Source organism: Equus quagga, chromosome 5 (genome assembly GCF_021613505.1).
Source record: "Equus quagga isolate Etosha38 chromosome 5, UCLA_HA_Equagga_1.0, whole genome shotgun sequence".
In the NCBI taxonomy this organism is placed as follows: Eukaryota; Metazoa; Chordata; class Mammalia; order Perissodactyla; family Equidae; genus Equus; species Equus quagga.
Window position 1 is genome coordinate 56,685,877 of NC_060271.1, and position 12,014 is coordinate 56,697,890.

Consider the following 12,014-nt stretch of genomic DNA (forward strand, 5'->3'; position numbering starts at 1 on the left):
TGTGGTGGTGGCTCACGGAGAAGAACCCAAAGGACTTACAACTATACACAACTATGTACTGCGGCTTTGGTGGGGTCAGGGGGTGGGGAAGAGAGGAAGATTGGCAACAGATGTTAGCTCAGGGTAAATCTTTCCCAGCCAAAAAAAAAATGTGATTCACAAAATCTTGAACATTTAAATATTATCAATAAAGCAAATTATTCATATCTACCATTATGTTCCCCAGAGATATTTTCTACTGTACTTTCATGAAAAGACTTAGAAGGCATTTTCTCCTAAATAATTTACAGTACCTTAAAAAAAAATCAGTGGTGAACATTGAAAACCCAGGTTATATTATTTGAACTCAGATAAATTTCAAACAGGTGAACATCACTCCTTACAGCTGGGCGTCAGTGAGAAGCTTCAACAGCAACAGCAACATCAACAAATTGAGCAAAGTTTTCTTGCAAACAAAACAAGGAGGTTACCTTGATTCTGCTGGCAGGTAACTGAAGGTATATATTCTTAGTGAGCCTAATGCACCACACAGGACCATTGCAGGTGATGGCTAAAGCTGGGGGGGGCGTTTTAAGCCAAATCTCTCTGTTTTCTTCTTTCTTCAGTGTTACAGGTAGCTGTTTTTCTCAAGCTTGCCGCTGTGGATCTTTCTCATGCTTTTACTCAACAACGGAAAGATGAACCGCTGGTTTTCCAGGTTCTTGGCTGTTTCCAAAGCATGCCCATTTTGTTATGAGCGACTCACCTCCTCTTGGCCTGTAGAGCTCTTGCTTAGGCACAAACATCAGAGAATACTGTCTCCTAAGGAGCTCCTGGGACACTCCTCCAGATTCTTCCTCCTCCTGCCCAGCCTTCCCTAGTGTCTGGAGCCAGGTGGACAGTGATATTTGCACGGCCACATGCACTGACCCGGTTCCTGGAGGCAGAGCTCTGCCGCAGGCAGCCCATCTCAGCTGCTGCCAAAGAACCTTTCACGGACATTGGGTAATCTGGCTCATCACCACTTTTTGCAATCAAGGTACGAGGCCAGAGGGCCCACAAACACAGAGCATTCTGAACTTGGCTATATCACAAGTAATTTAGAAATTCTTAAGTCCCCAGGCTGTAAGAGTTTTTGACACATTCCGCTTTGTCTTTCAGCCATGTTTGCTAATTTCGTTTTCCTTGGTCCTGGTATTGTACGATTCTTACAAGGTGGTTCATGGAATAAAATCGAAAGGGTTCATCAATTGAAAGCTGCAGTTTGGCAAAATGATGGAGCTTCCTAAGAGGCCATGTCAGGAAGAGCTGCCTGAACCAAGATCCATGTCATATTTAATTTACCACTCAAGGTTGGAACGATAACCACAGCGTGCAAAAGTATCAGAAAATGCATGTGTGGGGCTGTGGAAGTGGGTGTGATGACACCCACAGATATTCTCAAAGGAGAGTTTCCCTGGAAGCCTGGGGGCTGCAGGGCTCCTAAGGGAGGGGAGGCTGACCAACCTCAGACATGCTGCTGGGCCAGTCCTCACGGGCCAGCTGTGAGGGAAAACAAATTCTTCCCAGAAACGAGCTGCTCCAGAAAGCTTTGATATTTTATCTATTTTGGACGGAGCGATTCCCATATGGCTCTCACACCTCCCCGTGTGCCTCAGCGGAGTACAGGGAGCACAGCTATCCTCTCTTCCTCGCCGCTCAGGGTCACCAGGATGAACCTGAACAGTGAGTTCGGGGAGGGGCTCCCAATGAGTGGACTGTGTACGAAGTCAAGCGCCCCGGAACACCACACCTCTTGAGTTCTTCTATCAGCTTTCCATCACCCTGATGTTCTTTCTCTGGTCCCTGGGGTCGCCTGCCTCTTCTGGCCGCTGCGGGTCCAGCTCTTCACAGCACTGCATCCCTGGGCGCCTGAGGGCGGACGGCCACCTCCACCGGCAGCGGCTCAGGTTAGCTCCGGGCCGGCAGAGCGGGCACGGGCGGCCCTGTGACCTGTTTCGCTGTGTTTTCCAGACAGATGAGACGGCCAAAGAGATGGATTTCAGCAACGTGCAGCTTTCCTGAAAGACTGGAGCCCCCCGGGCCAACAGGACCCGCAGGCGGCTTTGAGCAACTGCCCGCCACCCAGCCGCGCACGCCTTCCCAGTTAGGCCCTTTATTCGTTACTGTGATGGAAAATAACAGACTACGGCCGTGGTTCTCAAATCTGGCTGGGCAGCACACATACTTGGAGAGCCACTAAAATACAGATTCCTGGGCCGCTCAGAGACTCTGCCGCAGCCCCCTCGGCAAGGCCGGGTCTGGGAGGAAGAGGCTGATAGCTGCTGTCGCGTTCTCCTGGGGGCCAGGTAGAAGCGAGGGCGGCCCTGCAGCCACCGATGGAGTCTCAGAGCAGCGGAGCCGCCCCGGATGAGCTGTGCTGCGTTTCTCCGTGCAACGCATTCTGGTTCCACAAAATGGTGCCTGCCACGTAGTTTGGTTCGAAATTTTCGATTGTCCTGTCCACCGTGGAGGAATGCTGAAAAGTGAATTTACGGCTCCAGTGTGTCCCTGCGAGCACCAGGTACGCGGAAGATACAAACAGAAGCAACGACCTCCAGTTTACCCCCAAAGTAGGGCTCTCCGCTCGTGTCAGCCGCCTCTCTGGCAGGCCTGCTCTGATTTAATCAAATGCAACAATTAGTAGTGGTAAACATGGAGAAAGGCAAATAATTTGATTCACTGGAGTGTAATGGAATAACAGGATTTAAAGCATTTTTAATGCTAAAAATAGCTCAAGAGCCCTCACTTCAGAACTCTTGGCACTTCACACGGTTTTAACCTATCTCCATTTCCCTTCTGTGCTAACATGTGGTTTGAAATTTGCTTTCTGCGGTATTTGATTCCATGTGGGTGTTTTTTCCCCATCCATCTTCTTTTTTGTTACTTCAAGGGGAAAACAGCCCTGGGAAAGCTTTTATGCCGTCTGCTATTGTTCTGCATTTGGGTGAAAAAGTACATGCTTAATCTGGGCCGTAAGACCAGGACGAATGGCAAATTCCACAAGCTTTAAAATCTTTGTTAAAAATGCCAAAGTAAACGACCTCCGGTCTACAAAACCAACAGAACACAGCCCTACCCGCTGCTCTCTCAGGTCTCGACAGGCTGCACGCTTCCAGGATCCACCCAGGGTCTGAGCCTGATAAATCCTAGGAAAGGAGCTGTCTCGTCTGCACCCCTTGGAGAGCCCAGGCAATGAGGCTTCACAGGCACAGCCACAGGATGCCCTAGCGCCGTGTGTGTGCTTACGCTTTAAAAAAAATGTTGCGGTGAAATACACGTAACACAAAATTTACCATCTGAGCCATTTTTAAGGGTACAGTTCGGTGGCATTAAGCACGTTCACAATGCTGTGTAATCATCACCACCTTCCATCTCTAAACATTTTTCATCTTCCCAAACTGAAACTCCGTCCATTAAACCACCACTCTCTATTTTCCCGTCCTTTCCCAGCCCCTAGCAACCTCCATTCTACTTTCCGTCTCTACGAATTTGATGACTCTCGGTACCTCGTGTAAACGAAATCATGTGGCGTTTGTCCTTTTATGGCTGCCTTATTTCATTTAGCACAATGTCGTCAGGGTTCATCCATGTTGCAGCACGTGTCCAAATTTCCTTCCTTTTTGTGGCTGAATGATATTGCAGTGTATGGATGGACCACAGGTGCTTAAGCGTTTAATTCTACAAATGATGAAAATAATTCTCTTCAGCCTGCCAACATGTCCAGGATTCCACACTCATTTTCAATAAGTTCAAACTGGCTACACAAATTGTCCAGCAGAAGGCCCACCACGTGGAAACAAGGGCCCATCCACCCTCCTCAGGGCCATGGCTTGGAACCTGGCATCAGAGTACCCCAAATTCTAGGTTGGGAGAGAGCCTGTGTGAAGAGCACCAGAGTGTTGGGTGCTCCCCGCCTTGACCGCATTGCAGGGCTGCGAGAACCCTTGCAGAAAACCCATGTCTCACTTTATTGTACTTTTATCTTTTAAAATCGTAACTGCTGTATAAGAATTCCCAGTTTCTCTGGAAGCAGAGACCACGTCTCTGGCTTGTGTAAGGCAATGCGGGGTGCTCGGTACCCAGCAAATTCAGTGCACTTCATCTTTGTTGCACTCCATTGTGTGGTCTGAATCCACCACTCGTCTCTAGTCGGTCCATCAAGAGTTGATTACATACTTAAAACGGCCCTCTGGAAAAAGCCCTCCAGAAGCCCCTCCCATTTTTCAGGGTCACTGAAAGGTGAACCCATTTTCGTCCTCAAGTACTTTTTGAGCCCTATAATGCCATCGACAGTTCTGACGAGGAGGAGCAGAGCAGGCACGACACTTAAGTAAGCGACGGTGGTTGGGATTTCTGAGCTTGCTTACACCATCCATTGCATCGGTCCGGCAGCCCTGCTTACTGTGTAGACCAAAACCCCTCCTCAGAGGAGTCCCCACGGAATTATTATAAATTAAACATTTTATAAGCTCATAATTCTAAAATGGCTTTAGAGAGGGCATTAAAAAGTGAAATGGTGTTTGAACAAAATGTGAAGAATAGGATAAAACATAGAGTCTTAAAGGACAATGTAGCTGAGTTGGTATATGTTGTGGGTGTTATTTTGTGTGCATATTTCCATTAACTCTGCAATTTGGAGACAGATAGAAAACAGGGATATATTTATACAGTACTCTTGTGAGATTTAATATTGTATTGAGAAAATGAACCACATGGCAAAATTCTATTTTTTTTTAAAGATTTTATTTTTTTTCCTTTTTCTCTCCAAAGCCCCCCAGTGCATAGTTGTCTATTCTTCATTGTGGGTCCTTCTAGTTGTGGCATGTGGGACGCTGCCTCAGCGTGGTTTGATGAGCAGTGCCATGTTCGCACCAAGGATTCGAACCAACGAAACACTGGGCCGCCTGCAGCGGAGTGCCTGAACTTAACCGCTTGGCCACAGGGCCAGCCCCCAAAATTCTTAAGATAGGGCCAGCCCCTGTTGCCTGGTGGTTAAGTTCGGCATGCTCTGCTTCAGCGGCCCGGCTTCGGACCTACACCAGTTGTCAGTGGCCATGCTGTGGTGGCAACCCACATACAAAAAGAGGAAGATTGGGAACAGATGTTAGCTCAGGGCAAATCCTCCTCAGCCAAAAAAAAAAATTCTTAAGATAGATATCTTCATTCTTCATTGTGTATTCTCAAAGAGATTTTAATTGGCATCTGTTTATTTGTTAATTTTTTTGTGCACTGAACCAGAAGGTCCGCAGTACCTACTGCAACACAGTCTGCCAGTCACAACACATATGCAGATGAATAACTCCATCCCTGCCTCAGGAGACAGATATAGCCATCACACAATGCCACAGAAGCACCAAGGTGGTGGGGTTAGGGATCAGGGAGGGCTTCCTGGAGGTGGTGACTCAGTCTTGGGTAAGTAGAGCTGGTTGACAAGAGAACACTCACAAAGCTCTGTGAGAAGCTCTGGGCTTCTCACCCAGTGTTTAGCCAATGAGCCAAAAGCAGTCATTGAAGGCCCACCATACTGAGGATGGCCACTAGGTATTAGATGTTTCTAGAAACTATTCCTTTTAAAAAAGGAATTTATACATAGCCTCAGCAGGGAAAGTAAGATAGGGAACAAATATTAGCAAAACCCCAGCAAATGACAACTATCCACCATTTATTTGGCTCCTCCAGTGTGCCCTGTTTTGGTGCTTTAAATCCATTAAGGTTCCTCCCCAAACAATATAAAAGTTTGTTATTGTGATGTCATTTTACAGCTGAGAAAACAAGGCCAGAAAGGTTAGATAACAATGGATCATAATGGCTAAAATGAGATGGCCTCTGAGGTTCCAGGCACCGTTCCAGGTACTTTAAAATATTTCATCTTATTTCATCGTGTTAGTGACCCTCTGACCCCTTTATCCAGATGAGGAAACCGAGGCACAGAGAGACTAAGTGACTTGCCCATGATCACCAGATCACCAGTGAAGGGCAGAATCCACACTCCTGACCATGAGACCATCAGTGGTCCATGTTCTTTCAGCCAGAGAAAGCAAACTGACGAGCCTCTTCCACAAAACAGATGTACTTGATGGTGACTGATTTCAGCATAAGTTAATTCTTCACTGCTCAAGCTAGTGCTTTAAAAGAAGAGCTCCTCTGGTGCCATTAAGTGCTATTTAACTTTACTAAAATATTGTTTTATACGTTTGTTGTTGTTTTATTTCCAAGACTGTCAGCTGCTTGAAATGTGCACTTGCAGTGGTTGTGGAAACAGACAGAGGCAAGACATCTGCCTTCCCCCGAACGGTGTGAAGTTGAAGACCTATTCCAGGGTGGAGGAGGGCTCCTGATGGAGCAGGGAGACTGTTAAGTGTCTAAATTAAGTGAGGGTTTCCCAGGGCAAGTTACTAATTGTCTTTGAACATGCAGAAATGCATTTCTAATGTTTCAAAGGGCAAATCCTGACCAGGCTGAGGAAAAGAGGCAGCTGTCAGTGGAGCAAGGCTGGAGCTGGCGAGGTATGAGTGTGGGCGATGAGGAGGGAACGCATGGATGCAGGATGCTCTAGGAAAGAGCTGAGGGATGAGCCTAGTGCAGGGCCTCAGAGCAGGGCCAGCGAACTCTTTCTTTAAAGGGACAGATAGTAAATATTTTCCTTTTTGCAGGTCATTGTGCAAAAGCAGCTATGAATGGGCATGGCTGTGTCCCAATAAAACTTTATTTACAAAAATAGGCTGTGGGTTAGATGTGGTCCACAGGCTGTAGTTTGCTGACCCCTGTCTTAGAGCATGGTTGAAAGGAGGCAACAGGAGGCCTGGGGCAGCGTGGCAGGACAACCAGACTCATCTGGGAGGAGGCTGCCAGAACAGCAGTGACAAAGCAGCCAAGTGTCATTGCTCTTGGGTCTGAATGATACAGGACCTGACTCTTCCAAAGTCCAAGGTGCCACTAAAGGCCACACAGCTCAATCCAGAGGCAAAAAAGGGAAGAGCTGACTCCTCACAGGAATCGTCACCTGGAGGGGTCTGAAGCAACAGCATTTGCCACAACCACATCTGTTGGTGTCCGTATAGCCCTCCTGCTGTAGTACTGATTGGGGGTGTGTTCAACAACAGAGGACATGGAAGAAGGGGCCTTTCCATGCCATCCTTGGGTTGAAGAAGTGAGCAGAGAAGGAGGTGTCTGCTAGAGGCAAGATGGGGCCTCTTGGCCTTCACAATACAGAACATTTGTTAACTGCACAGGTTTGACTTCCGGGATCTTGGACAACCTCCTGCTGAAGTCAACTAAACATGAAGGACAAAAGGATAGAAAACATCTGAATGACTGCTGGGCTGATAAGAAAAGGAGGGGTCTATATAGGCCAAACAGAGTGGCTTGAGGTCCTGGGAGTAAACAAGGCTGAAGCGAGGTTCTCCCAGGAGATGGACCCTGGTGACCTCACGCTTTGATACGATGCTGTGTGGGAGGAGGCAGAAGGGGAGATAAAGCACGTCCATGGTAGAAGGCCAGTGAGAGACCCTTGCATAAAGCTCAGACCTCACAGGAGGGCATGCTCAGTGTAAATGGGAAAGAGAAGCAGACCTGCTCACAGGGAAGAGACAGGAAGGAATCTGTCTTTTTCAACCCCAAGGGAAAAATAATCTCCCCCAAAGAGTCATAACCACAGGGTGGTCTCACACAGGTTTCAGGCCCGAAATCCAACTGTGTGGTTTGAGAATCCATGAGAGAGAATTTAAAGTGGTTTCAGGTTGACGGCACTCAGGCACACAGCAGAACAAACACAAATCCTCTTTAGAGGAAAGTAACTTTAACCCAGGCTTCAAAAATTTTTCACAGATCAAGTGCCAAGGAATATGAGCCCAGTCAATATTCAAAAATGTGCAAGGAAAAAGGACACTATGAACAAGATCCTGCAGAAAGAATAGAGAGCAAAATCAGATTCACAGTCATTTCAGATGTTGGAAGGATCATATGTAAACTAAAAAATAAGTATGTTTAGTATGTTTCAAGATATGAACAGAAGGCTTGAAAATGAAAGCAAAGACCAAGAAACCATGACCAAACAATTTTGAAATTTTGACAAAGAAAAAAGAATAAGAATCTAGTAACTTAAATTTAAAAACTCAAAAGACTGGTTAAAATTAAGTTGAGACACAGGTGGAACAAGAATCAGTAAAATCTAAGGCAGATCTGAAGAAATTGTCCAGATTGTGGAACAGAGAGACAAAAAGATAGAAACTATAAAAGGGAGTTTAAGAGACAGAGATCTAATACATGTCAAACTGGAGTTCTAGAAAAAGATATTGGAGGGAATGGGGGACAGGAAATAGTCAAAAGAAAAATTTCCAAAATTTAGGAAAAACGTGACTCCTTAGACTCAGGAAGCCGGATGATCTCAAGTGAACTAAATAAAAACATATCTACTGCTAGAGGTAATCACCATAAAATTGCAGATTACCAAAGAGAAAAACATCATCTGAAATGCAGCCAGAGAAAACATTGATCATCTAAAGGGAACAGCAGCTGGAGGTGCCAGACTTTGCAGGCACAACAACGGAAGCCAGATGACAGGAAAATAATAACTTCAATGTGCTGAGAGAACATAACCACTATCTAGAACTGTATACTTCAAAAATATCTTTCAAGAACTAAGATAAAATAGAGACATTTCAGATGAAGGGAAAAGAGGAGCTCCTACTAACAAACTCTCACCAAACTGAATTCTAAATGATATCCTTCAGATGAAGGGAAATTATCCCAGGTGGGAGTTCTGAAGGGCAAGAAGAAATGGTGGAAAAAGATAGTGTGCTTTATAAAACAATAATAATAAGGACTCATTTAGGGTGCAAAAAATATGGAACAAAAATGCTGGATAATAATAGCATGTAAGGAATAAATCATTCTAAGGTCCTTGTGTTTTGGGGGAAGAAGAAAAATATTATTAATATAGAACTCTGTTAAGTATTTATGTTAAAATACTAGGGTAATCATAGAGATTATGAATTCAAATTAGAGGGGAAAATGTAATGAAAAGAAAAAGAAAAATCCAAAAGAAGGCAGAAAAAGAGGAAAAAAGAAGCAGAAAAAGTGGGACAAATACCAAGTATAATATAAAATATTTCAGTAATCCTAATAAGTGCATGGATTCATCTCTCCAGTTAAAAAAAAATGATTATCAGACAGAATCTTTTAAAATCCAGCAAGTGTTGTTTATAAGAAATGTATCTGAGATGTAAGGACAGAAAATAAGATTAAAAGGAGGAAAAACAAATACTAGGTAAAAAATAACAAAAGAAATCTGATGTACCTCTATTAATATCAGACAGACAGACATTAAGGAAATAAGCATAACTAGAGATAAGAGAGGGTCACAAAACATGGATCAAAGTTTCAATTCACTTGGAAGAGAAAATAATCCTAAACTTGTACGCACCTAACAATACAGCCTCAAAATACATAAGGCAAAAATGTACTGAACCACTAGGAGAAACTAACAACTCCTCTACTGAAGTCAAAACTTTCTGACATGTTTCATAAATGATATATTGGGCAATACAACAATTAGTTAGGATAGATGAAATTAAACAGCACAGATCTAACGGACATATTTGGAATATTGCACCCAATAGTGGGAGAATAAACATTCTTTTCAAGCACACAACAAAGAAATATTGACCATCGAGGAAGCTGCTTTTTTAGGTCAGAGCACACCATTTTTCAGTGCTCCTAACAGAGGTTCTGGAGCAATCATTTCAAATTCAACTAGTTGTTGGGTGATCAGATATTATACTGGTTACAAAATTAATTAATTGATCTGTAAATGATTGCCTTTAGAATGATGTGCCTTATGTCACCAAAGAGAACAAGCACTGTTTTCCTCCCTCACACTCAGCTCCCTGGACTCAGCTCTCATCTCCCCCAAAGCAAACAAGAAACAGTATGGAAGCTACAACCAAAATGACCATTGAGAATCTAGAGAAAAGATTTATTTCATCCAAAATTCGAAATGGATGATGACTTGCTAGCAGCTAGAATGTAAGTACAATGACAGCAAGAATCTTTGTTGTGTTTAAAGATGTATGGCACATAACAGCACTTGATAAATACTTTTCAATGATTGGATGCGTAAATGAACAGAGATGATACTCCACTACCAGATGTCCTCTTGCCTTTCCTTGTGGCACTGTAATAATTCTGTAATATTTTGTGGTGTATACAGACACGCATCGCTTAACAACGGAGATACCTTCTGAGAAATGCGTTAGGGGATTTCACCACTGTGCGAACATCACAGAGTGTACTGAAAGGGAACAAAATTTGCCACCCAAAAATGTGTCTCTTTAACTTGAGGATTATTTGGGGCTGATTATTTTTAAGAAACTCAGAAAGTTTTCCTTGTTACCTCCCCCTTAACTGCCTAAAAGAATTTAGATAAAAAAACCCGTCTCAGGAAGTGAGCTCTCACCTTAGCGTATCATGAACTAGGTGGTGGACAGAGAGGAATCTAGAAAAGCCTGTTTGTTGGGCTCCCCTCTGTATTCTTCTGCTTCTGTGTGGCCAAACATTTGTTTTCCAAATATTTGCTCCTCCTCCCCCACCTGTGAATTGCCTTCCTTCCCTTTGAAGTCCCTGACTCTTCCCACCCCCAACATCTTGTCTTTAGCTGAGAATGGTATTTAAGGTGCAGGCTTAGGCAGTTTTGGTGAGTTACTCAGTTTCCATGGGCTTCTCCCAGGAAATGTATATGTATACATGTCATTGAACTTTTGTTTGTTTTCCTACTGCTAATCTGTCTCATGGCAATTTAATTCTAGACCAGCCAGAAGAATCTAGAACAGTAGAGGAAAATTTCTTCCTCCCCTACAATACTTACACAAACCTAGATGGGTATAGCTTACTACACACCTAGGCTACATGGTACTAATCTTATGGCACCACTGTCATATATGCGGCCTGTCCTTGACCGAAGCATTGTTATGCAGTGCATGACTGTCTTCTGTTTGGCAAGTGAGTAACCTAATCATCCTGCCTTCAGGTTCAGACATGATATTTCAGAAAGAAAGCACACAGCATCTGTGTTAACCAGGTTAACTCTATCAGACTGCTGGACAAAGAGATGCCTTGATGGAAATATCTGGGCCTGCTGCTGGGGATAAAGCCTGCTGGGAAAAGCAGAAGGGGGCTGGAGAAAAGGAAAATGAGCTCAGCTCTACTGCCCTAGTATTTTTCTTGCAGGGAGGGGAATGAAATCACACTGTAAACAAGTGACTCATGCACGGCCCGCTCCTGACAAACTGTGTCAGGAGTGTCAAGGAGAAAAGCAGAAGATAAACAGGAATCCTTTGCACTGATCAGTTGTTCTCTTTTCCTGTCTCTGGCCTCAACTCCTTTGTCACACTGCTCATTCCGGTTCTAATCCTTCGGCCCTAACTGATGGCACAGTTAGGTTCCAGCTGTGTGTGTGGTTAGCAGGAATCAACGCCAGGCCATGGGGAGAGAAACTGTCCATTCATAAGGGGAAGAGGTGAGCATGAACACTGATGACGGGGTGGCAGGTCACTCTGCGGAGTTAGGCTGGGGATTGGGTCACAGGCAGCAAAAAGGCAGGAATAAGCAGACATCAGGGTCAGAGTCTAGGCAAGCGTATAGGATGGTTAACAATTTTAGCTGGAGGCAGCTCAAGGTCTCCTTCTGCAGCACTCCTCCAGGTCTGGCCTTCTGGGAATTAAACAGTCTTGGTCCAAACAGAAATGTCCTTGTTCCCAATGTCGGCAGTTGTCCTTCCTGGACAGGGCACCTTTGGTTTCTAAGTTAAGTAGGAGCACGACCTCTTGCATGTGAGTTGAAGATTCAGTCAACACCACCAAGCACCTGCAACTGCCCCTTTTTAAAATTCTTCTCTGAAATAGGGTCAAGCATTGGGTTTTTGACTTGGCGTTTGTCTGTTCAAGAGCTCGCCTTCTTATTTTGATTAGTGTCATTGCGGTGATTGACAGGACCAG

The 12,014-nt window shown here is 44.5% G+C and overlaps 1 protein-coding gene across 5 annotated transcripts in view; it reads right to left on the bottom strand.

The window, feature by feature from the left end:
• Window positions 1-12,014, bottom strand: part of NPAS2 (neuronal PAS domain protein 2) — a 158,806-nt gene that overhangs the window by 110,266 nt on the left and 36,526 nt on the right. For 3 of the 5 annotated variants that reach the window (XM_046661247.1, XM_046661243.1, XM_046661242.1), the window contains exon 1: window positions 471-840. The exons of 1 other annotated variant lie outside the window; for it this stretch is intronic. In XM_046661247.1, the coding sequence (XP_046517203.1) occupies window positions 471-538 (68 nt within the window). In that variant the 5' untranslated portion in view covers window positions 539-840. Of the gene's footprint in view, window positions 1-470; window positions 841-12,014 lie in introns of those variants that run through there. One more of the 5 variants, XM_046661245.1, reaches the window with a different exon arrangement.